At 42.1% G+C, this 27998-nt stretch overlaps 1 protein-coding gene across 1 annotated transcript in view; it reads left to right on the top strand.

Annotated features, from left to right (window-relative positions):
• KCNB1 (potassium voltage-gated channel subfamily B member 1) overlaps positions 1-24750 on the top strand; it is a 106088-nt gene extending 81338 nt beyond the window's left edge. Inside the window, exon 3 of the mRNA XM_015881671.3 lies at positions 14119-24750. Within this exon, the coding sequence (XP_015737157.2) occupies positions 14119-16143 (2025 nt within the window). The 3' untranslated portion in view covers positions 16144-24750. The remainder of the gene's footprint in view (positions 1-14118) is intronic.
• The last annotated feature ends 3248 nt before the right edge of the window (positions 24751-27998 follow it).

The raw sequence follows: 27998 nt of genomic DNA, 5'->3' as shown, positions 1-27998 counted from the left end.
AGGTGCTTAGCACTGGGATATACCTTGAGAGCCCACAAAGCCCTGCGCTGCAGGAGGGAAATCCCTGTGACATTGCACCTGACTCGGAGCAGAGGGAAGCAGCCCATGCACTGAGCCACTGTGCCACCTGGAGACCGTCCACACGGTGCTCACACAGCCATTTCTCTGCCAAAAAAAGAACACTATAATTGACTACTTTTCTTGAGAATAATAAAAAAGAGAAACAGCAACAAAGCCAAGAACAGTGAGACGGTAACAGCAAGAGTCTGGTTTAAATCCCCCAAAATAACAGCAGCCAGAGCCTGATTTTGAACCAGCAGACAATGTGCTGCAAACACAGAGTAGTGCTGATTATCTTTTTTTTTTTTTTCTTCAACAGATTCTCTTTTAGCAGTAATCTGTGATTTCTCTTTGAGTATTTCACATTTCTTCTGCATTTTGCACCATCTTCGCACAGGGAAATGGGCTGACGGTGTTCTCTGTGAGCAGAGAATTTGGAGAAACACAGAGCCTGACCTGGATTCCTCAGGGCATCCAAACCTGTTCAAGTGATTTTTCAGTGCAGTGGTGCCATGTGGGGGCCCTTCACCATGCCCCCAACTCTAGGCCCAGCAAAACCCTCCTGGTGCAACCCTCCTGCAGGCATGGCACTGTTCTTGTTGATAGTAATGTGGCATTGTTCAAGAGCTGTTTTATTTGAGGGGTTTGAGAGGTAAACTGTCAGCATTTTGGTGCTTCCCCACAAAGCAGTGAAATAACCCACAAGTGTGTGTTTTCATTGCCTTCGTTGCTAACTAGTGCCTGTGTTCACTTAGTGGTTTAACTGGATTTTGGAGCAAAACCTATAAGTGTAGATGGGATGGGATTTGATTAAGGCATGTTTAAATAGGATGTCTCTCCTTCCTACACAGCCCCCAGTATAGCCAGGCTGCTGCTGCTTACCAAGTGTTTGTGATTTTTTATTTGGTTTCCAATAGCATCATGTCTTACATGAAGGTCTAATGCAGTCTGAGTTGCTCTTTGTGTTTTCAAGAGCAGGTTTTCAGACAGAATACTCCAATTCTATCATCTGCTTTGGCAGCCAACTTGTCCCCAAGGCTGAATTGAAAGTTTTTCATGATCTGGTGTTAAGAGCAGGGTGGGATGACACAGGGGTGGCTTCCCAGATGAGCATCTTTTACTGCTTTGATGCTTCAGTGTCTTTTGAGCAGACAGTCATAATCCTGGAAAGGGAGATGGTAAATTCTGGCTGCACAGAGTGTGTGTGGCACCTATGTCTTCTGTGGGAGTAGAGACTGACCTGCCTGGCCTCACTGTAGTAGCTTCCAGCTGGGAGCCTGCCTGGCACATCTGCAGTGGCACAGGATGAGTCCATACAGAGAAAGCATTATGCAAAAGTACAAAGCATAAGAGGAAATTAGCTAACAGTGACAAACCTGAGCCACATCCTCAGCCAAGCATAGCTGCAGCAGTAGTCATTTTGAGTCCATTTTTTCCCTCTTTTATATCTGCCTTGAAACAGTTTGCACGGTCTGGGCATCTGCTCCTTGCCCTGCTGGGCTCATGGTCAGTCCCCCATCCCCCTACCATGAGGTGCTCATTCATAAAATCATAGAACCATGAAGTTTGGAAAAGACCTCTAAGATCATCAAGTCCAACCATCAACCCATACCCACCATGTTCACTCAGCCATGTCACTCAGTGCTACATCCTTTTCATGAACATCTCCAGGGATGCTGACTCCACCACCTCCCTGAGCAGCCCATTCCAATACTCGATGACTCTCTCTGAGAAGAAAATGTTCCTAACATCCAACCTGATATCCATTGATCTGGTTGGATTGCTCCTGCCCAGGAAGTGCTGGCACCTCACCTCGAAGTTTTGAAGTTCATGGGACCTTGCCAGAACAGTTCTGTAGAGAACAAGATAACTCCCTGGAATAGTACAAGGAGAAAGAAACAGGGTATTAAATTAAGAAAGTAATTGGTTTTGTTTGGCACTTTTACCCCTTCAGCTTCTTCTCCATGTTTACACAGCTGTGCAGAGTGGAACTGAACAAGGCACAGATCAGAGTTCACCACTTAATTTTTTTCTGCTGTGCTTTGGATAGATGCTCACTGACAGCTACAGCTTGGGAATTTCTAATCCAAGGGAAGTCCTTCCCACAGTGCCCGTACCAGAATGGTTTTCATGCAAATTACAGAACTGTATCTTGCTCCAGATGCGTTAATCCATAGCAAGAGCTGAGACCAGAATGGAACTGCTGCATTTCTATGGAACCCAAGTTTTCCATGCATGCTGGAACTGAGGTGTGCTGTCAGACTCCACAGCTCTGCCCCAAGCCTAACTGAGTACTGCTCAGAAATGCTCCCAGTCAACTGCGTTCTCAAACCTGACTGGTTTGGTTCCAGCTTATTTCCACTTTCCACTGAAATAATCGCATCATCTCTGGTCATTTGGTGTTATTTTAAAAGTGTGTGTCTGAAATGATCCAATAAGCTTTACAAAGGTGCACTTTGTGAAATGGGGTGAGCTTTAGAAGCTCTCAAGGTCAAACCCAGAACAGCCTAATGACTCCGGGACTCGGATCTGACCTCCAGCAGCAGCAATGAGCCAGGAGAACATGAGCAGTTCAGGAACCAGAAAATGAGGCTTTTGAAGCCAATAATACCTTCTGGCAGTGAGCAATCAATTGACAGAAAAATGAGAGAGAAGGAGAAAAAAAAAATAAATGAAAAGAAAGACCATTCAGCCAGGCTGCAGGAAGGGCAGTGCCATAAAGCAGAACTATCTCATAAATAGAACAGCACCTTTCTTCCTTCCTTCCCTTCCCAGGGGACAGTGGCCATAGGAACAGACACGCTCTGTGCCCTCTGAAGGGGATGCAGGGGAGAGCAGATTGACCCTACCTGCAGCAGGTTAATTGGGACACACAGCTCCAGCACAGCTGCTGTTAAGGTGTTTTTTTTCTCTCTAAGAAGCAAAGGAAAACAATAAGCCAATATTAGCTTCCCTGATGAGCCTGACTGTTCGGGGCTGCCTTGGGGGTTGCCATCTTCACATCATGCAGAGAGACTCAGCTGCAGGGGACTTTCACTCACATCTGTTCTGTGCCCAATTCCATCCATTTAAAGGTTACTCCTAGATCCCGTTGTTATTCCTGTAAACATGTATACCTGGTGTTCTGAGACATTTTTTTTTCTTCCTTTGGTATTTTGTCATTTTTAGATGGCTCTCAGCATAAGGTTTGTCTTTCCCACCCCGCAGTGGGTCTGTCCCTGTACTGGGTTTTGTTCACTTATCATTTCCGAATGCATTCTTAGAAGCATGCTGGGATCTCTTTCAGACCTTTTGCTGTTGGAGATTCTTGGCACTGTGTGCTGTAGCCATCAAGAGGCCAAACAGCAGAACAGAAATACTGCCATTTCTGCAGACGTGCTGAGCACACTCCCAGGAGTGTCTCTTACAGACCACAGCTCATGCTGTCCATGGGGTAATTCCCCCATCAGCAGCTGGCTGCATTGTTCTGTGTGAGCAATATGGGTGCCTTGTTCAGGACCCAAATAGAGTCTGAACTTCCCTGTAGGCAAGCAAGCACATGTGGAAAGAGTTAAGCATTGCCCTTAGAAGGTGGCTCTTACCAGTTTGTCTGGGTGGAAGAGCAGAGTGCTGAAGTGTCTGCCAGAGCTCGTTAGGGATAATGCAACCTGATCAGAAACAGAGCTTTATCCAGCGGCTCAGCGAGCCCACGGGGCAGCTCGTAGCTGACCTTGCACTGGATTGCAGGGCTCCTTTGCAGGCATTGCAGTCCTGCTCCCACCCACCTGCATTCTTCCTAAGGAAAGTTACTGGTGAAGGAAGGGACGGATGCCTCTTCTGCAGGCAGTGCCCAGTCGTGTAATGGGCCATATGTAAAGAGGGCTAAGTTGTTTTCTGCTGGCCAAGCACAGCCTTAATGATAGCATCTGAACCCCACTAGATCTTCGTCACAGCAGTGAGTGGGGAGTTTTAGCCGAGCAGAGCCATGGTCTGAGATGGAAACAGCAGCCCAAGCCCCAGGACTGCTCAACTGAACTGCAGTGACTTCTCAGAACAGGGAAACAAAGCGACCTGGCCTCCATACACACACAGTATGTGTTTTGCAAAACCCAAAGCTGTCGTGCTCACAGCCTGTTTGATGTGCAAGATAAAGGCAATGCATGCTTGACCGAAAGCCCTGTGTTTCCCAGGACATCAAAATGGAGCATTTCCCTGATATGACAAGTTCTATCTTTGGCAAACACAACTCAGGCTCCTTAATGCACCATGTTGGCTGTGTTTGTTGAGCAAACAGTTACTAGGAGGCCTCAGCAGCATTAAAAAAAGAAAAAAAAAAAGTGATGTTGGTATTATTCATGGATGGAGGTGGGGAGAAGAAGGAAAAACAGTGCTGATGTAGCCAACAAGTTCAAGTAAGGTTCAACTTTGCTATTCCAAAATCTGCTGCTATGATAATGAGACAGTCAAATCAGCTCAAATTAAGAGCTCAGGGAGGCTCAGCCTCTCAAAGAAGTACATTCGTGACAAGATTAATTTCTGCCAGCCAGTGTATAGTGTAGTATCATCCTATATTAACATAGAAACCCTGAACAAAAACAGGCAATTGAGATTGTACTAAAACCCTTTGAAGTGCATCATTTCCCTTCATTTTCAGTGCTGGTCTTTGCTGTTCTGCACGTTGATAAAAATCTGGTGCACCACCTGGCACTGCTCATCAGCCACGTACAGCAAATCTTACCTCTCCCTCTCGCCCCTCTTCTCTGTTCGATAAACTTTCACTGAAATACAGCATGTTTTCAGTGCTGCTTTTTTCAGTTTTCAGTGAATTTATTAGTATAAAGGGCTAAATATCAATTAAACAGTCATTAAAACAAACAAACAAACAAAGATCCCCAGGGGATAGTATGAAAACAAACAGTGCTCTCTGACAAAAAGGATAAGGTGGCTTTTTGTTCTTTTTGTTCTTATTTTTCTTTCTTTTCATCTCTACATTTTCTCCAGTTCTGTGAGCACTGGAAAAGGAGTAGTAAAGAAAAAATCTGTTTTTGTTGTGAAGTTGCTTCTTGGGTACCATGGCAGCAAGAATGGGGCTCAGGTGCCTGCCCTGCAGGTTGGGGACAAGACTGGCAGCATGGCAGTGGCAGGATGACCTCGGAGGGTTGTGCTGAGGAGAAGAGAGAAAGAACAGACTGCAGTGTGTGATGTGCCCTGCTCTGCTAGTTTGACTGTGCAGTGTTTATTGATGGTATGCTGTTATGCAGCAGCATAGGAAAAGCTGTCATAAGAGATGCTGAAAATATCAGGAAGCTCAGGGCTGTCCAGACTGGAAGGTGCTTTTTTCTTCTGGCTTTGGAAGAGCTTACTGTGCAGTTACTATCATGCTCATTGCTCCCAGAAGTCAGCAAACATGGAAACAGGGGGAGTTCCCAGGCTGCCAGCAGACACTTCAAAGAGCTTTTTCTGAGCTCAAAAGTGAGTTAAAAAGAAAAAGGAAAAAAGAATATATCTTGACACTTCAGTTTTGTTTCCTGTATTTTTAGCTCAAATGCATCAAAACTGTCGTATTGAGCTGAGATCAAACTCTTGTTGAAACGTCGATGTATAGCTGCTGCCTTTTCTTTTGCATTCAAACAGATTCTGTATCTACTGTCTCTGTTTACTACTTGCTGAGGTCTCATATTGATATGAATGATTAATTGCTGAGGATTCACTTTTAGCTGCTTTGGTTTGTCTACAGTTGTTGCTATTTATTAAATATGTGATATCTAATCAAGTGTTTAGTGCTTGAAAAGGGAAGAACCATCTGTGCTTGAGACTGAGAACACAAAGTGAATGGAGTGTTTTGAAAGGCTGCAGTCAGAGAAAAGCCCTGGGAATGCTGGGAGGGGGATCCACGTGTGCCTGTTGCCCCCACATAGGAACCCTGATGTCTGCAAACAGAGCATGGATGGGAGAAAGTGCAGAGAAATTGACAGGGAAAGCAGGAGTTTTATCAGTATAGAAGGGGCTAAGAACTAGGGAGGTACTGAGAGCTTGGAGGGAACCCTACAATGACATTTCCCATCATCTGCAGCTTTTGTTTGTTTCTATTGCAAAAAAGGGGACACATATTCAACTTCTTTGCAGGAACTTTGCAGAGTTATCATCCGTAATCCTTTGTGTGAGCACAAAGCTTACTCACCAAGGCAATAGATGCAAGCAAAGCTCCTCTTACATCAGGCTGTAAGCGTGTGGGCAGTTGCGTGGGGCTGTGCAGTCCAGGCAAGGGCTGCAGCCTGATGCAGGAGGATTTGTCTCACTAAAGATGTAAATCTTTGCCAGCCCGGAAGGCAGAAGTTCCTCAGCTCGAGTCTTGTGCCCTTGTTCTAAGTTTGAATGGGAAAAGACTCTGAAATGTGATGGAGAAATCTCCCATGCACTGTAGGAGGAGCCTAGTTTTGTGATTTAGCTTCACAAACAGCTGAACAAGTGCAATGAGGGGAAACTGAAAAGTGCATGGACTCATGGGCTGAGATAGGGACAGCTGAAGAGAAGAGAAAGAAGGGGAAGAGAGGAGAGGAGAGGAGAGGAGAGGAGAGGAGAGGAGAGGAGAGGAGAGGAGAGGAGAGGAGAGGAGAGGAGAGGAGAGGAGAGGAGAGGAGAGGAGAGGAGAGGAGAGGAGAGGAGAGGAGAGGAGAGGAGAGGAGAGGAGAGGAGAGAAAAAATAGCAAGAAAAAGATGTACAAAGGAAGTGATGAACAAACCACCTGCTGACTGATGGCAGCAAGCAGAAAGTACCTCCACCCTGTGTTAGTGTCAAACATTCTCAATGGGTTGAGGATATTTCCACTCTCTGTGTAGGGATTTACTGCTCCTGAAGGCTTCCGTGTCCATGTCATTAGCACAGCTGATGCTTGTAACAGATTTATGCTTCTCCTAATGCATTTCTGGAGAAACTGTTGATCAGGTCACGTTTTTTTTATTGCAGACAAAACATGGAGCACTGTTCTAATTTCCTTGCTATGTGACAACCCAGTGTGGTATCTATGACGAGGCGTATCTCCCTGCAGCAAAACTAATTATGCCTTTTGGTGAGAAAGTGGCAGTGGAACTTGTTTAGTCTTCGAAAAGATTCCACACTGTAATATGCAGGACTAATGTGCCTTGGATTCAAAAAGAATTAATATCAATTATTTTCATGCATATTCATGAGAGGAAGGCTGGTTTAGCAATCAAGCTAATAGTTTTTGCTAAATTACATTTAGTTGATTTCATGCTATATCTTGGCACATTCCTGATTCAATTTAACCATTAAAAAAAACCTCCCACATCTACAGCAGTGAACCCCAAAACTTAAAGCTCAGCAGCCCCTGAAGACAGTGTCTGAGGCTGAGCAGATTCTCGGGATGCTGAGAGTTACTCATGAGCGTTTTCCCTTCCTGATGCAGAGCTGAACCACAAAAGGACCTGAATTCCCAGGCATTCAGTGCTGCTGAGTGCTAAGGAATTGGCTTTCTTTGTTTTTTCTGCATTCAAACCATTGGTTACTGAATTCAAGTGAGAAAGCGGGAGTGAGGGAGGTACCTGATAGAGGAGCACAAAGCTTCAAAGATGGTTCTATCTGGATGGAGGTCTAGAATCTGACTGATAGATGTGGCACTGAGTAACATCGTTAGTAGGCATGGTGGTAATGGGTTAGTGGTTGGACTAGATGATCTGAGTGATCTTTTCCAACCTTAATGATTCTATGATAACAGCTAATGCCTTGCCATAATGCCTGCAAAACCCATGGAAATAAAAGGCTGCTGTAACACTGAGTCAGGTGCAGGTCACCTACACAGGACACATGTGTTGCTTCTAGTTGAAATGGAATTGTATTTTGAGGTTTAGTGCTCTGCTATGTCAGTCTTAGGATCACAGAAGGCATTAGGATAAAAAAAAAGCAGAGATAGAAAAGAAAGTGACCTGGATGTTTGAAGCAAAGGTAAATAAAATCAGAAGAAGAGAATTAGAAAATGAAGTACAAGTTATGAGAAAAGAGAATGAAACAAATTACTGTTCTGAATAAATATGCCCTGGAAAAATACAGGGTTTCCAATAGAGGAAACCAATATGGTTTCCCAATATGGTTTCCTGGTTTCCTGTAGAGTGTTTAAGAGCAGTTGGGATTCTCTGTGCATTGTGCATGAAGTTTTCACTACAGCCTGCTCTTTAGTTGCCTTTCACGGACCTAAACCTGGGGGGAAAGGGGGAAATTTGACCTTCTGTGTGTTTGTTTTGTTTTCTGACTTTCCCCAGCAGCAGAAATAGGACAGGTGCTTCCCTCTCCTCCTTTCTCAAGCACTATTACTGTACTGATGTCTGAAGGCAGCAAATGCCTTTGAAGTTTGCCTTTTCAGTATTTTCCTTCATTTATCATTTTCTTCTCCTGTGCACCATTTGCATCTGGGCTTTGCTCAGAAAGAAGACTGACACCATTTATCATTTAATGGGGCTTGATAGCTCTCTGACAACTAAACATGTTCTTAGCAGCATTAAGGAATTTACAGGCAGTCATGCCTGAAGGCTACTTCTCTGCCCACTTCAGCTTAGTCAGCAGCAGTTGCAGCAGCAGCTCTGGATGCCTGCATGTAAGCAAAGCACTGGCATATAATCAGCAGAAGTACTGTATCCCATTTTAGGCCAAGTAGACTAAGTCTCCCAGTAGATACAATTACTGCAGCTATAGCTGAAATGATTTTGGTTTTATAGATTTTAATCTGTGCAGTAATGTTTACAGAGGAGCAAAGGCATTTGAACTCTCCCAAACTCTGCATACAGTGACAGGGAGCACTGCAGGAGTGTGGGCTGATGGTGCAGGGTCCTACCCCTCCCAAGGACAGAGCTTGTGCTGCAAATGAATCTCAAGATGGAGATGTGGCACTTCAAGTACAATTTCTAAGCACAGGTTTCTATTCCCCAGAAATCAGTGGGACTTAGAGATTTGGCTAAGGGCTGTGCAGATTCAAGGTCTTAATTTGCATCTTAACATCCTTCTATGTACACACAAAAGAATAGACTGAAAGATGTGTGTATCTTCCTTGCCGCTTTATCCTCATCTCCTTGTCACAATCCAAGAAGAAAACGTTACCATTCTTAATGGCTTCAGTGCTTTCTAGATAAAAATATCCTGCAAGCCCTATGGTCAGAATCACGGTATCAAAAGTGAGAATTTTCTGCAGAGTTTCAGAATAAATACGCATTTTCTAGTGAAGAGGTGTTTCCCAAAGCAAGTCCCTGTTAATAAACACCTGCTATGAGCAGGTGATGTTCCCCTGTGCTCCACAGAGTGGGCAGGAGATTAAGGAACTCTCCATCTGTTTCTGTGGGGTATGGCTCAAAATACATTGTGCTTTGTGTCTCAGGGCCTGGGGAAACATGGGCTGGCGTTTGAATGGCAGGAGGGAGCTGGGCAGTCTGACTCCAAGTATATTGTTTGCTTGGGGAAATGGGAAAGCTGCAGGAAAAATCCCTTAGTAAATGGAGCATATGAATGAAACCTGGTCCTGATGCCAAGTTTATTCTGCATGTCCTCATGGAGCTAAAAAAGTGCATTAGACTAAACCATTATTGAACTTCTTGATTACATAACAATTTCCTCATCGTATTTCCAAGAATATTGAATCTATCTATATTCAAACACCCTCCTACTCTCTCCCACACACCGCCCCTTCTCCTTTCTATATCAGCTTCATTACTGAGGATGAAGACAGAAAAAGTATAGGGCATGTTGCCATGAGCAGATAGAGCTCAGATGCTTACATTGGGATTTTAGAGCCATCTACGGGATTTGGACAGGCTATTCTCATTAATTTTAATGGCTTTGAGAATCTCCAGTCTTACATTTTGACCTTAGTTAGGGTTCTTAGCAGTGCAAAGACCAGATAATCAAGCAATACATATTACCGAACCTAACACTGCCTGAAACTTACCCCACCTGTGGGATAGCACTCACAGTTTTGATGCCTACCAAATTCTGCTACTTACTCACACAATCAGCTTGCACGTCTCATTTGCATGTGTATGTACAATCATGCTAATCACTTCCAGGAAAGTGCTTTAAATTCATTGAAAAGCTTGTCCTGCCTGCCCTTGGGTTATTCAGCTTCCACAAAGAAATCATACCAGCAATCCACATTCCCTCAGTAAAAGTCTTTGCAGAAGGGTCTATTTGATGGAGAACTATTTTCTGGAATCCTGCCTATATATACTGAGTCGTGCATTGCAAGGCAGTGCTGTCTTTAAGAGCCAGTCCAACACCCTCTGTGAGCCACAGAGTAAAATACCTGATACGGAAATTCACCATTTATGGTGTGCTGCAGTTGGTGAAATGTAAGAGCAAATAGAGAAAGGGAATTTACACAGCTTATTTCATGCAACCTGTTAGAAGAAGTTGTCCTGGGAACATGGCATCAGAAGCATGTGGCTCAAAAGTGAACCTGGAATTGCAAAGGAAGGGGGGAATGGTGGGGACTGCATGGAAGGGCTGCTCACCACGCTGAGCATACCTAGAGTGTGAGGAATTGGAACAGGCTGCCCAACAAGGTGGTGGAGTCACCACCCCTAGAGGTGTTTGAGAAAAGGGTAGATGTTGCACTGAGAGGTATTGTTTAGTGGGCATTGTGGTTATGTGTCTAGAGTGGTCATGAGTTGGTGGTTGAACTAGATGATCTTATTGGTCTTTCCAACCATAATGATTCTATGATTCTATGATGAACACTCTTGGTTGTGTGTCTTTCCTTCCACTTTCTGTGTCTCATTAGAGGCAGTGGAAAATACAAAAGCTGCAGTGCCAGAGAGTCAGTATGGCTCTGATAGGAAGTCCTATGAGACAGACAGTCATTTCTATAATCTGAAATATAGGATTATGAATGTATTGGCATAGAGCATTGTGCCACTGAATGCACTGCTAATGCTCAGCAGCAACAGCAACTGGATCCGGTTTGCTGCAGATAGCTGCTCCTCCGGTGGGTTTTTGGGTGGTGTACACTACAAGACATGCCTTAGAGAAGGATCCTCTAAACGCCTTCTGGAGAAATTTATCTTCTGTTGTTTTGGTATTTTCCAACTGAAAAGTGCTCTGAATTCTCGAGGACAGTCAACCCACATTAGGAAGTTTTTCTTAGCCTGACAGCCTTCTAAAGATGTATGATTGCAGCAGATCAACAAAGGGGAAAATCTGTATCTTTGGCATACAGGTGACATCTCGCTGCAACTTGCTGGAGAGATGATAAATGTCTCTGTCTGTTTATTGCTTCGCTCCTTGGCTAGATCTGCTAGACTAAAAACAAATTTTACCCTCAGATCTCCTGGTTTTCAAATTTATGTTCATCTGGCATTGCCTTGATCTTCAAAGCAGAAAAGTATATCAAAAGAAACGAGGTTTGACACCAATTACTGCTTCTGGATGGCATCTACTGAATAAAGATGGAGTGTTAATATTTACACTGAAAGTGAAGCAGATAAAACACACTAGGCACCTCTAAGTCTACAAATAAGCTCCTCTGTGCACAAAGCCCTATTGAAAACATCCCAAACACCTTCAGAAATCCCAAGTTGTAAACAAAGAAATCACTGCAGAATACTGAAAGAGCCTTCTAGGAAAGCAAATGTGGCTCTCTGCTTCTGGGGAAACTTTCTGGTCTTTAGGACATGATCTTTCAAACTAATCTGCAGAAATAATTGTCTGCATTTCTCCTCACTTCAGCATAAAGTCCCGTATCAAAATATCTCCTCCAGTTTCAGCTCACTTTTCACCTTTTCTTTCAGCCAAATAAAAGCAGAATCCATGACTAAGCTTAAATGGTTTCTTCTTCTGATTGCTCATAAGCCAGATTGTATTTCTGCTGACCTCTTTCTAACACTCAATTAACAGAAATGTAGAGATTTATTTTGAAGTTGTTTCCTATCAGTAGGTTGTCTTCAGTGAATACATTTTTATACTCCTAGCACCAAACTTTCTTATAAACAATTTGTTTTAAAAAGAAAGGGAATCTTCCCAGCATTTCTCCTAATAAGAATTAAGTAACTAAAAGTAATGATATTCTAAAATTCCCAGCATTGCAGAAGGCATTTACACCATTCACTTTTTTTCATTTAATCCAATTTAAGCAATGAAAACAGGCTGTTTAATGGAACTAATATTTGTTTCTAGTCAGATTTCATTCTTCAGATTAAATTATTAGGTCTGCAGTGTCATGGTCAAATCAAAGTTACATTTTCAGTGATTTAAATGCAGGTGTTTTTGTTACATTGATTAGGAAGAGATTTTTAACCTGCAAGTAGATTTTAGAACACTTTTAGAAGTCGAACTGTCAACACTGGAAGTCTTACTTTAAATTTGGATTTTTTGAAGGTGTGTGAGCTGACTTTTCTGCGAAAACAGTAGCTGAATTTAATTCAAGGGGAATTTAATTCAAGTAAAGCTTCCAACCTTTGCAGAACACTTCTGTCTTTCAGCTTTGGAGAAGAGTTGAGGCTCTTCCAGAGACAACCAAGGTGGTTTTAATCCATATTGCATCTGTGTGTTTCTTGTACTGTAGCAAGGCTTGTACCGCTGTAGGGACTATGCATTCAAAAGTCTGATAGCTCCTGACCGTTAGAATATCTGTGCAAGATTTGTCTGAAGAGAAATCCTGCAAGAATTTCTTTCTGCAGAGCCCCAGGTGGTTGTTGTGGATATTCTGGTGTTGTGAAGCTTGCTGAGAGACACTGCTGTGAGGAAAGCTACTATCTAGTTATACGGGCAAGGAGGGACAAGGGCTCAGAGCATGTCAGATTTGCAATTCATGATGCAGAACTCCTGTCATACATCTTATAATTAACTGCTTCATATTGTGTATTTAGTCATCACACACATATTTTGCAATTGATTTTATGCTTCTTTTCTATCTCAAGCGGAAGAAAAGCAAGCATAAGGGACCAGCTTACACTGCCATGAATGCATAAAACATTAGTCACATATACGTGTGTTTTGAAATCATTTCTGTATTTTGGCAGTAACCTAAGAAACTAGATATATTCCTACCCAATTAACAAGCTAGAGAAAGAACCCACTAGTAGAAAAAAAGCATTCCTCAAATTGTCTGTCAGCTCTAAAACCTCCCTCAAATGACTTTAAAAGAAAATGTAATTAGGGAAACTGGAAAGAACGGAATTAAAACAGATATGGAAGGACAGTCTGCCTACAGCATCTGAACGCTGCAAACATGCTAATCTAGCATTTCATGTTTTCCAGTTCTGCATAAAGTCAGTGGCCCAGCAGCTGAGCATGTGTATGTGATTTTTTCAGAGAGGTTTCTCACCACAAACCCTTCTCTTCTCTGCACTCTTGATCTCAATACCTGGTTTCTATTTGGGGCAGAGCTCTCTGCTGGCTGGGTTTGCTCTCTTCCCTTGTGGTGAGGAGTTGTGATGGCCATTTGGTCATGCACAGAAAAGCTCATGTCTCAAAATGTTTTAGAAAGCCTCAGACAAAGTTTTGTGTCTTTCACAACTGCCAAGTTTTAATTTAGAGATGAATCTTTCAAAAAGAGCATGTTACTTGTACACTTACATGTAGTGAAAATGTACGCATATCACTATAATAAGCCATGGGCACTCAAAAAATTATAGACATATCTATGCATTAAATAGAGGACATCACTGTGACCAAATCTTGCATTCACAATTATATTCCCTCTTGCTTAGATTTCAGAGATGGTTGTCCAGATGGGCTTTGTTGGGCACCTAATTAGTAGTTAATCAAGAGGTCCCGCTGTGAACTGCTTCACAGTCCTTCTGGCATCGTAGCTACTTGGAACACATTGAAAATGAATGAGATAAATGCACAGGAGTCAAAGTAGAAATTTTATCTGCTCTATGCATCTGATATAACTCAAAGCAGTTTCCAAAATAGAATCACTTCAAGACGCATTTCCATATACTAAGAATTGAATTAGTCTAGAGGTGCCTAAATGGAAGTACAGCCATGTGTATTAGTGTGATGGTATATGTGAAATGTGATGGTAGATCATGTAATATATTCTGAGCCAAACTCACTGTCTTCTCTTTCCTTTCCAGATTTTGGCAATCATTTCCATCATGTTTATTGTACTATCTACAATTGCCTTGTCCCTAAACACACTTCCAGAACTACAAGGCGTGGATGAATTTGGGCAGACCACAGATAATCCTCAGCTCGCCCATGTGGAAGCAGTGTGCATTGCATGGTTTACAATGGAATACCTCTTACGGTTCCTATCCTCGCCTAAGAAATGGAAGTTTTTCAAAGGCCCACTGAATGCTATTGATTTGCTAGCCATCCTACCATACTATGTCACTATCTTTCTCACAGAATCCAATAAAAGTGTACTTCAGTTCCAAAATGTACGACGAGTGGTCCAAATATTTCGGATCATGAGGATACTCCGGATTCTAAAGCTTGCCCGGCACTCAACAGGTTTACAGTCCTTGGGGTTTACACTGAGGAGAAGTTACAATGAGCTTGGCTTACTCATCTTGTTTTTGGCCATGGGCATTATGATCTTTTCCAGCTTAGTGTTTTTTGCAGAAAAGGATGAGGACGATACAAAATTCAAGAGCATCCCAGCTTCTTTCTGGTGGGCAACAATCACCATGACAACAGTAGGCTATGGAGATATCTACCCCAAAACACTTTTAGGTAAAATAGTAGGAGGACTGTGCTGCATTGCTGGAGTGCTGGTGATTGCTCTTCCTATCCCAATTATTGTCAATAACTTCTCTGAGTTCTACAAAGAGCAGAAGAGGCAAGAGAAAGCCATCAAGCGCAGAGAAGCTCTTGAAAGGGCCAAAAGGAATGGTAGTATCGTCTCCATGAATATGAAGGATGCATTTGCCCGTAGTATAGAACTTATGGACATTGTGGTTGAAAAGAATGGAGAAAGCATAGCCAAAAAGGATAAAGTTCAGGACAATCATTTATCTCCCAACAAATGGAAATGGACCAAGAGAACGCTCTCTGAAACTAGCTCTAGTAAATCTTTTGAAACTAAAGAACAAGGGTCTCCAGAAAAAGCTAGGTCATCTTCAAGCCCTCAACACCTGAATGTCCAACAGCTAGAAGACATGTATAACAAAATGGCAAAGACTCAGTCACAGCCAAACCTTAACACTAAAGAGACGAGTCAATCTGGAAAGCAAATGGAAGAGCTAGAAATGGAGACCCTTCCTGGCCCTATGGTGCCCTTGCTGACAACTCGCACCGATGGGATCATTGACATGAGGAGCATGTCCAGTATTGACAGCTTCATAAGTTGTGCTGCAGAGTTCCCTGACTCTGGGAGGTTTTCTCACAGCCCACTCGCTACCCTTCCCTGCAAAGGTGGCATTAATGTGATTCAGGAGCAGAGCAGAGCGGAAGGGAGCAGTGCCAGATTTGCAGAAATAAACACAAGCTCTGAAGGCAGCCACCGTTCTGCTTTTTTCATAGAAAGTCCAAAAAGCTCCATAAAGGCCAGTAACCCTTTAAAACTAAGATCTCTGAAAGTCAACTTCATGGAGGAGGATGCCAGCACGTTAGTACCAGCATCAAATGTCCTGAGAATATATCCAGACACTCTCAAGAGCAGGGGAGCCACTGCTGCCACCGGCACAGATACTTCCTTACTCTCAGACAGATCTCTCATGAGCCCAGAAACCTCCATCTACACAACCGCAAGTGCGAGAACACCTCCAAAGTCACCAGAGACACAGACAGCCATAGCTTTCAACTTCCACGATGCCGGTATTCACAAATACATAGATGCTGACACTGATGATGAAGGTCAGCTGCTTTATGATTCAAGTCCTCCTGGAAATGTGAGTCCTAAGTACAATATTACAAACATTGGTTATCTAAAGCAAAAAGACAATGTTTATAGAACAGAGAAGAACCATCTAGAAGCTGCTGCTTTACCCACCTCCCCTAAGCTAATAGGGCAAAACTGCATTTATTCTATGGAAGGCATCACTGGAAGAACCCAGGGCAATCAGGAGACTGTCAGACTAGAAAATCATATTTCCCCAGAAGTCCATGTATTACCAGGCAGTGGAGGACATGCTAACACACATGATCAAAGCATCTGAGCAGGCTCCAAGAGAACTTACTAAAAGATTAAAGGAATGTCCTTACAGTCAACTCAAAACAAACAAACAACAAAAAACAAAAAATAAGCAAACAACAACAAAAAAACCATCAAAAAAACAAAAAACAAAAAAAAAGAGCTTCTGCATGGCATGAACTTGGCTGAAACAAGCCATCCGTTTCTAAAAGTCTGAGGGGAGGTCCAGTGTGGGTTTGTGAAAATGTCCTTCTCTGAAACAACTTTAAAGACATTGCCCACATCAGTCAAAAATAAGGATTGCAAATCATGATCACACATTGATCTCCTTTCATGTTGTCCAGTGAAGCCAATGTGACCAAATATCCATCCATTCCCCTTGAACGCTAGAGCTCCTTTTGGAAATATTAACACCTGATGTGCGTTAGTTCCATAAAGGATGCCAAGGCAGCCAGATATGAACTCTGGAATAATTTGCTGGGGTTGGTATAAAGCTATCTAAAACACAATGCTCTCTGCTTCAGGGCAGCTGTTCCTCATCTACAGCTTTCTCTGATGGATATTATGTCTAAAGGTAACAGGGAACACTTGCATTATTAGAAAAATCCAAGTGAAAACCATTTAAAACAAATAGCGGTCTAGAGAAACCAGTTATTAAAATGCTCTGTGTGTGTTTAACAATACTATATCCTGTAGGACCTGACGTTTTCTTTTTGAAACATCAGCAGGGTGAGTTGCACCACTTGTATCTAACTCCAAACACCCTTTAGGACGTAGTGAAACTCGCACTTACCCTCTGCTAAAATTGAAAGCTGCCCTTGGGCCAGCACGTGGCCCTTGGGGCACGCACAGCCCATGCTGGGAAGGTGAGAAGGAGCCATGCAGAAGCAGGGATCTCCGGCGGCATTGCAGCCCTCTTCCCGCAGCTGGGGAGCATGGGGCTGGAAGGGGAGCTCAGCTCCTCTCCAGGCTCCCAGCTGCACCATGGCAGCTCCCGGCCCTACAGGGATGGCCGAGCGCAGTAGCTGGCCCTGAGGTTTGGTCCAGGCCTGGCCGGCTCCTCGGTCCTACCCTTCCCACCCGCGCCCTGACTTCAGGCATCTTCTGAAGTCTAACCCTTGGCGTAGGAGAGGAACCAGTTGGTCTGAAGCTTTTCGCGCCCACATGGCGTGGTGAAAGATATGCAAGCGTTACATAAATATGCAAAAAGAGGGATTCTTTAGCTACCCGCCCCGGGCCTGGTTGTGCTCTCTCTCGTGAGGAGGTTGGGTGGGAGCATCTCCTGCCATGTTGGTGCATCCAGCAGCGCAGGGAGACTGCCAGAGACAGCAGGACCAGGCCTGATGTTTTAATAGCATCCACTCATTTTTAAGTGAAAGAAGAAAAAAATAAATAAAAAAAATAATTAAAAAAAAAAGAGAGAGATTTGACCATTTTAAGTGAACAGAACTAGCAGCCACCAGCCTAGGTTTTTAAAATATTATTGTTTCAATAAAGTTCTGTCAAATTGTGTAGGAAATAATTTGTCTTTGGTTTTTAATACGGGGGGGGGAAAAGCACTTTACGTTGACTTTCTGTTGTTGTTGTTGCAATGCTGGAGTAGGATAGCAGAGTGTAACAATCAAGCACTTTAACCAAGCACTATTTTAATTTGTGCCTCCTGTCGTGACTGTGATTTGTTACACGCCGGTAGCAAGTCACAACCTGTCCTGTGATAACTGTGATGGTAATCTTTTATGTTGTTATCCGTTTCTACTGTAAAACTCAGCTGTAAATAACTCTGTCAATAAGCGTTTCCTGACCTATTTCGGAGCACCTGCCGGGGCGTGTAGCTATCTGTATGCAACAGGTCTTGGGGCGTGCGGAGGCATGGGACTCGGGAGCAGAGGCGCACGCTGGAGGAAGACCATAACCATGCGAGCCTGCTGCATTTTGTCCCTTCCCCTTGTGAAAAAGCCGTTGGTTGGTCCTGAATGTAACTGTCTGTCCGTCCGAGCTGTACAGTACTTCTGTCTGTAATCCATAGTAGTGAATGCAGCATGTACGGACAAAAGCAATAAGCACATATCTGTTTTAGGAACTGTTATGGGTTATGATGATAGCTTTGCTAGGTCTCTCTGTGGCACAAACCCACACGCATGCTGGAGCAGTGGTCCCACTGGGTTCCTGGAGGTGGGATGCAGCCCAAGGCACTGCTCACTCATCCTCCTTGCCTCCTGCAAGGCCAGGCCCTAGGGAATACACAAGTGAGACCTGAGCCACCACCTCATGAATTCGCCCGCTGGCAGTGGAAGAGGCCTCGTGTCATGCAGAGAATTACGTGGGAGGTACTCAAACTCAATGAGTTGCTCAAACTCAGTGCGAGCAAACTGTGCTCTCCAGAGTATTTACACAGGGCCAATTCCTGAGGTTCCTCAGCTTTTGCTCTGTCTTCACTCAGTCAAAACCACCATTCCTCCAAATGGGCTCTTTGCCAGGTGAAGGACTTTAGGATTTGGCCATAGTAAATACAAGTGTACTTAAAGGAACTGATGTATTGCTAGTTAAGATTGAATCGTTACGAAGAAGTAAAGTGACTTTCCAGCAGATAAGCTTTAAATACTGAGTTATTCTGTGGCTTTCAGAGGCCATGGAGTGGCAATGAGAAATTTTAACGAGAACAGTCTTAACATAACCTCTATGTTTCAGTGATCATTCATGTCTGCCATCAGCACAAATGTAAAAAGGAAAAAAAAATAATCAGGGACAATTTTTTTGATAAAGTAAGTAATAGTGATTTCCGAGCTAAATATTTTTAGAGCTGATGCTTTCATGTGGAAAAAAAGTCATATTTTACATATCACAAAAGTGAGCATATTTAAATATAGCCATATAGTGTAGTATTTACCACACTTTCATCCAAATTGATGTATTTGGTTTATAGATGGCACTGACAAAAATGTATAGATCAACGATTCTATCATTTTTAACCGATAATCAACTGGTGCAACTCTCCTTGTAACCAAAGGCCCTCTGTTTGCCTTGTGTGTTCACTTACGACACATATCTTATATCATCTATTTAGTCCTACCTTTAAAGTAGCATTTTATTGAGTCACTTTTGAAAGCCAAATTCAAAAGTATCATTCAAAATCTACCTTTTAAGTCTGAATAGCCAAAGTCCTATAGATTTCTTATAGAAAGCAAATAATTTAAAATTCAGCATATAATATGCTTGAAGAGCATTTCTTTCTTATTTGTGTATGAAGATGTAGCTCTCATTTTGTGCCCAGTTAAAAAGGAAGTATGTTTAATTTATTTTAATGAAATAAAGTCTGATTATGAAGTATGTACCTATATATGTGTGTGTGTGCATAATACACATATATATAATGTAAGCACTGGGAAATCTACTCTAACATAAAGCTATGGTAGACTAAATCTGTACTCATTACAAAAGGAAAGGCAGTGCTTTGAAAACATAATGCTCACTAAATCCTATAGATACTAGAAAGACAATTTCATTTTATAGTGTGTTTGGTACATATCCCCCAGAGCTCATCGAAGTAAGAGCAAATATGCAATATCTCTTGCATCAAGCTAAAGTGTGCAGTTTAATCACTGATATTTGGCATTCAGGTCTGTGAACTTACTGTGTAGCCTGTATCAAGCAAGATGACAGTTTCACCTGCTGCTGCAGAAGATGTCATATCTGAAAGGACTATGTACATGTGATGTCTGCTCTAGCTTGTATCTTACGCCATCAACACCATTTTTAATACATATATATAAATATATATATATATAGAATATATATATTTGCGGGAGGAATGGGTGCAGTTTTCTTAACTAGGAAGCAAAGATCCTTTGAGTTTTAGCCTTGAACAAAGGAAAACAGCAGTCACTTATTGCAGTAGATTTCTCAGTGCCTTTTCTTAGAAACTTCACCTAAGCACACTTAAGGAAAACTAACTAAAACAAAACAGTCTCCTGTGAAATCCACATTTTCTGAAAGGTTTGAGAGTCTATTAAGGTAGGAAAAGAAGAAAAAAATAAATAAAGAGGAAAAGAAAACCCATGGAACGCACATTCCCTTTCTCAACATGCCGAGTGTCACACGCCGGGGAATTTGTCTGTGCAAGGCACGCAGGAAGGAGTCCAAGACGGTTGGTTTCTTTGGCAACTATGGCTGTGATAAACTGTAGCCTTTTCTTCCCTTGCAGCTAATAAGATACACATTTCTAAGGAAAACAGTATTCTCTTCTGTAAAGTTGTAATGTATTGTTAATATTTGTACCTATTGTATATTTATGTCTTGACAGAATTATGACTGGTACAGTTTATAGTAAACAACAAGGGTATTTAAAACTCATTACAAAGACAACGTCTCTAAAGCCAAGTTCTCTCTCTGTTGGTAAGTTCCCCATAACACGATCTCCCATAGTTTTTAATGCCTCATTTCAAAGCAAGCAGTAGAATTATTGAGTAAAGCAGCAGAGCGATGGGGACCGTGTGGCACTGATGCCCTTTGTGCAGCTCAGTCAGGAGCAAGATGGGGAGGTGGGCTTCCCAGCAGCTCCAAATTGGCTCCAAATTCTTCAGCAAAGCGCTTGTGTTTGGTCAATCATTTCTGCTTATGGTAATTGAACAGAACAAGTGTTACCTTAGATTGCTTTAGGATCAGCCACCTGGGGAGAATATGGCTTTAAATAGTTCTTGAATAAAGTACAGATGTTTTAGTTACCTCTGTACCTTCTGTTTGCCATTGTGTTGGCTTTATAAGTATCTGATGTATGGAAAAGTCATGTGACTTTCATGCATTCCAGAGTAGTCTATTTTTCTGTTCAGATTAAAAAAAAATAAAATAAAATTATATATATATATATAAATATAAATATATATATATGTATTTTTAGCAAATTTATAATAGGGCAATCAAGTCAGATCTCTTCTTTTTGTATTACAGAATAATATATTATATGCTTTCTTGTTCATTTACATAGCTGGTCCCCTAACTTTTTTGTTTCATCATTTTCCTTCATTCTGAAAACACCCGCAGCATCCCTCCTGGAAGTGCGTCTGCAAAAGGTCACTAAGTTTGTCTGATGTTGTCATGTTTTTGTATTTTCCTGTTTGTGGTATGTAAAAATAGCCAGAGATTGGCTATGGAAAATAAGTTTTTCTTTCTGAGAAACAAAGAAGAGGCCAAACTAACCCTGGTTATGGCAATACTGGTGCATAACAACCAATACCACTGGCTTCAGCGTTAGCCATAGCCTGGGTTTCAGTGGAGTTTTTTCAGATTTACATCAATTAAGATAAGATCATGAAGACAGGATATGAATCTGATTGTCCTAATTATTATGATAGAATTGGGATAAGTATCTCATTTCTGTTTTAATCAAAACTGAAAAGTCAGACTCTTATTTCAAGGGCAGTGACCTAGCAATGCCCAGGCAAAACTCTATAGCTTCTAAATCCAGGGGAAATTTCCCTGGGTTAAAACAGAAGGATCAAGATTTATTTCTCACTGGGTTTTTGGAATTTCTTCTTTCAGTCCCAGGTAAAATCAAGAAATGGGGAAGAAAAAAAAGTAAGATAGTAAAAAAAAACCAAATGTACACATTCAGGAAGAGACTGGATTTGGCTGAAGTAAAGACCACCCCTGTACCTGCTTACCTAGTGATCTTGCTTGCTCCTTCATAGCTGTACCATCACACAGACTCAATAAGAATGAGATAAACATGCACCCAGGACCTGTTGAAGTCTAGCATGACAAAGAGATTCAAATTGTCTTTTAACTCCACAGAAAAGTTTTGGCTTGAATCAGCCCAACAGTTTGTTCAGTGATAATTTTTTCCATAGTTGGAATTTTGGTCTCTTTTCCTGTCTTAACCCCAAAGCAATCTCTTTTGTGTGACTTTCTTATACGCTCACCACAATACCCAGTAAATCTGAAATAATGTATGTGATTACATATCAGCAATACTTATTTAAACACTAAGTGATTAAAACCAGGTGGGGTTTTTTGGTTGTTTGGTTGTTTTTGAAAACAACTAGTGCAATAACCCATTATATCTATCATAAAAGATCCCATAAATCTCTTCAAAATGCAGTTTCCATATCACTAAGTTCATCTGAACATATTTAACAACACCACAGCAAGCTTTTAGTCTTGCCAATCTGAAATTTACTCCTGCCGGTAGCCCTCCCACTGAAACAGAAATGACCCAGATACCAACCAGCCCATCAAGGAAGTAATGTTTGTTTTTCAGCATGCGTTTTGCACCCCATGCTGAACAGATCCAGGCTCTTGCACTGAAACTTTGTCTTGACCAGACAAAGGAAAATTTAGGAAATCTGAATGTTTGCATTCAGGATGTGTATCCCCTTTGTTGCTGGTGTTACCTAAGCTACAAATAAGTGTCCTTTGACACCAACGGTAGGGTGCCACAAGTGTTCATATCTGTAAATACTACTCAGAATTTTGCTTTGCTTGATTCTGGCTTCATCGCACAAGAAATCTTCATTTTAGAGTCTTAGAAGAGAAACCTTCATTTTTCTTTTTAACCAGACATACTATTATTGATATTCTGTAGGACTAAACAAGGATTAACTTTTGATATTTTTAAAGGGGTCTTTTGAAGACTGCAGGGATGCTACCTTCAAGAAGTAATAATCAGCTTGGGCTCAGTGCAAAGACCCACCCAAACTAGAGCATTGTGAGATGCCAGATAGCTGAATTTGAATGAAATGCCAGATTATTTGCTGCTACAAGTAAAGCCCATTGAGGTCAATGGAGCTGTTCTCAGTTTAGCTCCAGTAAAAAATTAGACCCTTGTCATTAAAAGCTAATTGAAAACTACAGGCTCTGCATGACCTCAGGGATGGAGGTGTCTGTCCATAGCACCTACAAGGAAACCAGTGAGGAGAGGGAATGGGAAGAGACGGGTCAGTGAAAGCCTGGGAAAGAAAGAAATCCTTCACACAAGAGGAAGACAATCATCTTTATCATTCCAGCCTTGACTGAGCAGCCTTCTGTGTAGGCTCACTCTTTGTGGGCTTGATACCACAAGCAGCATCATGAACTCACAAATGACTGGCCCTACAGCAGGACCACGTGGTTCAACCCTGGCAGCACCCTGCCCAGGGACTGGTTGTTGTTGGGAGGACACTACTGGCTTATGGGCCATCAGTTACCTTTGACAGTGTCAGTCTCCAGTCTTACTGGAAATCTGCAGTTAAGGCCATTTTAGGATGCAACAGTTCTGGTCTAAACACCATATTTCATTTAGAATCTCCTCTTCCTTCTGTTTTTCAACTACTCCTGAGTACCATTAGTCACCCTTAGGCTCATGCAACCGCTGGGATTCGTTTGTATCAATTTTGTTGTGACAGACAGACGACATATCTATTTTCTCCAATTATTTCTGGTTCTCTGGTGGTGGGTGCACAGAATTGCTCTCACATTGAAGCATTCCCCACTGATGTGTTTGGGTTGGGGGCAGCATCTCTATATTACTTAGAACTCTGAAGCCATGATACTGCACTCAGAAAGGCCAGCCACAGCTACCAACCAAATTTGCTTTCCAGCTAGATTAGCATTAAGATAATGCCCCCAATAAATGCAGAAAATGCCTGCTTTCTATCAGGCCAGTGAAGCAGTTCTTAAATGGAGAGAAAACACTGACCTAGGCACTGCTGCACGTGCTGCTCAGTGACAACTCCATGCCCAATGTGGCATGCCAGGCGGTCTGTGCTACATGCCAGCTGCTTGGCATCTCATCATGCCAGGGAACAGCCCCAGTTCTTCCTTCTGCCAAAGCATGGGACAACTGCTTGAGCTGTGCTGTTTTGCCAGTCACTGACCCCATGGCCACCCCAGTCAGTGCTCTCCGGGGAAACCTTGGTGGGCACCAACAGTTGCTAAAAATCAAGAAAGCCATGGGGTTTCCCTTAAAAGAAAAATGTGATATTCAACTGCAAATACAAACTGGAAAATGCAAGTTTCCTGTGACTCTCCCAGCACATGTGTATCAAGTTGCTTTTGTAGTTGGAAATTGAAACCAACTGTGACCCAGCTTGGGAAAGAGCAGAATATGACAGCTTTCTCCATGGCCTTGCACTTCAGTTATGTTTTAACCTGAGCAATGTGGGGAAGCAATGGGGAATCCAGCTCAGCTTGTATATAACAAAGGGCAGAGTGTCATGCCTCTGCCTATAGCCCAGCAAATCCTGCACGTCTTGCACAATCCCTTCATTGGGCTACATTGGGCTGACCCAAGGGGCATGCATCAGCAGATGTTTTCTCCCCATTTAAGCAACTTTTCCACACCCTGGCATTTTGGGGTGATAACAGCAACATTAGCCATATAGTAGTGTACTTAGAGTCTTACATTTTTTGTAACTTTGATTTAGTCATTCTTTGTTGAAGTTTATTGACCTCTCCAATTGTTTCCGTAAACAAATTATTTAAGAAAAAAAAAAAAAAATCAATGTCTTTATATGCATGTAGTAGTATGAAACTGTGATCAATGTGTGACATTCAGAACCTGTACTGTCTTGTAAAATATGTCCAAATGTCTAAGGATTTTAAAGCAATGGTCCCTTACTACAGACTACAGAAATAAATAAAAAGGTATGGATAAACCAAAGCCTTTATTTGCTCTGTTTCCTGGTCATATTTGCTGGCCAAAAATATAACCACCATCAGCTGGCACTGAGCATCTGCTTTAGCTCATTGCAGCTGACAGCAGGTTTAGACATATGTTATTTGCTCACGGATAAAGCCGTGATTCAGGAAAGCAGTGCTGAGCTCAACAGCTCCTGTTTTGAGGCTGACAGATTCAGTGCCCAGACCTGCATGATCCAGCCCTTGCCTGGCAGGACACAGCCCACCCTCACCTCTGTGGGCTCAGGGACCGAGCATCTCCCAGCCTCACCAGACACCTTGACCTGGCATCTCGCTCCCAACCATGCTGCTGCAGAGCCAGACACAGATGGGAAAACAGCCAAAGTTTGGAGACAAAGAGCTTTGGGTGTGAAATGGAAGCAAACAGATTGTTTTGCTGCTACCTGGGGCAAAAGGTTGGACTCTCTGATAGAGCCACTGCAGTTTTCTCCATTAGGTCAAGCAGCAGCTTGGTTCAATAATGAAAGTCATCAGAGCAAAGGAAATTTGAACTGCTCAGGAATATTTTCTTTGAATTGATTACAAAACTTTTCTTATGCTGAAATATTCTGCAAAAGTCCCCCAGGCTTTAATCTGACTCCAACAGTGTATGGGAAATTGGTAATCACAGCCTGAACCTTTGATTAATCAGCTGAGGCAAGTGTTGGGTCAGCTGTGGGAGCACAGGTGAGAGTAATTTAGCTGTGCTCCCAGAAGGGGTGGAGCTTGACTCCATCTCCTCTAGACCTCATTTAAGGGCTGACTACCACTAAGGCAGCATCTCTTGGAGATTGCTCCTTGGTGATTGCCTCAGTGGTTTCCAGCAGACTGAAGGCTTCCATACTGGTGAGTTTTTCCTGTAAATAACCTTTTGGGTATTTAGAACTACTATTTTTCCATTATTGTCACCGTACACCCCAGTTTATGGAATCAGAGCTAATTCAAACATTTTAATTTATGGCCATTTTAAAATGTAAAAAGAAGATGCAAGTATGCATTTCTACCCAGCCCTGTGCAGCTCTGCAGTATGTGCAACCTGGCAGAGAAATTGCTCATACCAGTCCAATGGAAAAGACTATGAAATTTTTTTTTATATAGCCACAAGACCTGTATGAAAAAGGGAGAGCAGGAGTTTAAATGCGCAAGTGAGGTATATGCATTGCATTTTAATAGCGTGTTGCTTTATTTACTTGTGTTCATTCTCAGTTCAGTTAGATCTTTTCCAAAAAATCTAAATGATGTGTTGAGTGTCCTATAACAAGCTGTGACAATGATATCTGATAAGATTAAGACACTGAACTTGAAGGGAAGTTTACAAATGAAGAACCAGAAAGTGGAGGCATTCCTACAACATATGTCTTCCTCTTCCACTTTCTGCTAATGATTTTCTGTTTTTGCCTGCCAACCCGAGCATGCAAGCTCCTGAATTATAATCCATTACTGTAATTATACTGTCCAAGGAGGTTTTCTCTATGAATTGATTTACTTTATAAAGTAAATTAAAATAATGCCTATCTCCTCAGGCGTTGTGCTTCATTATTGTGTGCCAAATCTTCAGCTGTTAAATATTCTTTTTTCCTAGTTAAAGTATACTACAGGAATTACTCTCTGCTTTGCATAGCCCTCTGGCCCATGCTGCTCCCAGCTGTTCCTTGCAGCACTTTCTGCCATACCAGTGCATTGGCAATAATCTCACTGCCTCTTCCTTCCAAACAGGATGGATTTTGCTGTGACTTTTGTTTATGCTAAACTAGAGAGGTTTATTTCCCTCTTCACACTACACTCCATCCTGTTAGAAAATCTGACCCTGTTTAAAGAAGGCTGCTTCTCTGAACATCCAGAGCAAGCCTACATCCTCCCTGCACCCAGTCAGTCAGTCATCCCAAATATGAATCAAACAAAACCATCTGGTGAGGGAGCACACACCCCAAGTAGGGGCATAGGAGACCCAGGGAGCCTTCAGCACCAGCAGGGCTCATACAGCTCTTCCCAATACTTCTTAAGGCAGAGGGAGAAGAGGAGCAGCCCAGACCCACACGGTATATAATGGCACTGTGTAGCGCTCTACATCATACAACTGAGTCATAAAACAAATATTAAATGTACACTATAGAAATATACGCTATGGAAAGATCTGTTAAGTGCACACTGAGCGTTGGCCACAGGCACTTTTTTTTTATACTTTTAATTCTTTCCTCAATAAAGCCAGTGGAGTTCTTCCAGAGTTTAACTTGGCGAGTGGTGCTAGAAGCTGAGCTGCTGAAAATAGCGATGATGCAGCACAGACTTTGCTCTTGGAGATGTTGCTGCCTTCTCCAGGGACGTTCTAGTTTCCATGTAACATCACACTGTGTCACCAAGACCAAAGAGGATTTTTAGGCACTTCAGAATTAATGAGTATGAGGAAAAGTTCAGGTTTTGAATATTTTGTTCATTTCTGAAAAGTCGGTAACAATTTAAATAATTTACAAGGTTTTTTTGCAGGAAAATCTTTGCTTATAAAATATGGAGAAATTCTTCCATTCTACCTCTTTTTGCTTACTTACCTTCCTTCCCACTTTCTGTAAAGACAATGAGTTACTAAGAAATGTGACATTATTATTCAGCAGGCAGGAGCATTTAGAGGTAAATTTGCCCCAGAGTATCATCTGCAACCAGCCAAGCAGAAGCTGCGACTAATGTGTCACAGCAATGAAAGTCTGTGGTTTCTGTTTAGGAGCACAAGCACTGAACATCAACCTTATCTTTGGAAAAGGAGAGCAAATTTGTACAACTTTTCATCACGCCTTTTAATCCCTATGTAATTAAATGAAGAAACCACAGGTCTCATATAAAGGTAAGCTTACACTTCACTGTACCCAGTGGCATTCAGTAGTGTTGGCAGATATGTGGTTAATAATAATAGGAGCTAAAATGAATGGGTCTATCTGCTGAACTGAAAAAACATGTAATATAAAATGTTGTTTTCATGCTTTGATGATAATTAGTCTAAAAATGAACTGCACAGTGATTTAGCTTCTAGCATTCTTCCAAATGGTAGAGAGAAGAACACTAGGGGACATTCAGATGAGATTGATCCAGGCATGAGAAAGTGTAAATTTAAATTATTTAATAAAAATGAATTCCCATAGATGTTCATGGTCTAGTTTTACTCCTCTTCACAGGCAGATTTAATAGCCAGATGATTCAATAAATTGAGGACATTACTTTCTGAAACATGAGAGACTGGCG

Source organism: Coturnix japonica, chromosome 19, assembly GCF_054131305.1.
Source record: "Coturnix japonica strain WE chromosome 19, WE-NBRP24, whole genome shotgun sequence".
NCBI lineage: Eukaryota > Metazoa > Chordata > Aves > Galliformes > Phasianidae > Coturnix > Coturnix japonica.
The sequence above is the reverse complement of the archived record's forward strand: the minus strand, read 5'-3'. Positions and strand labels throughout refer to the sequence as shown.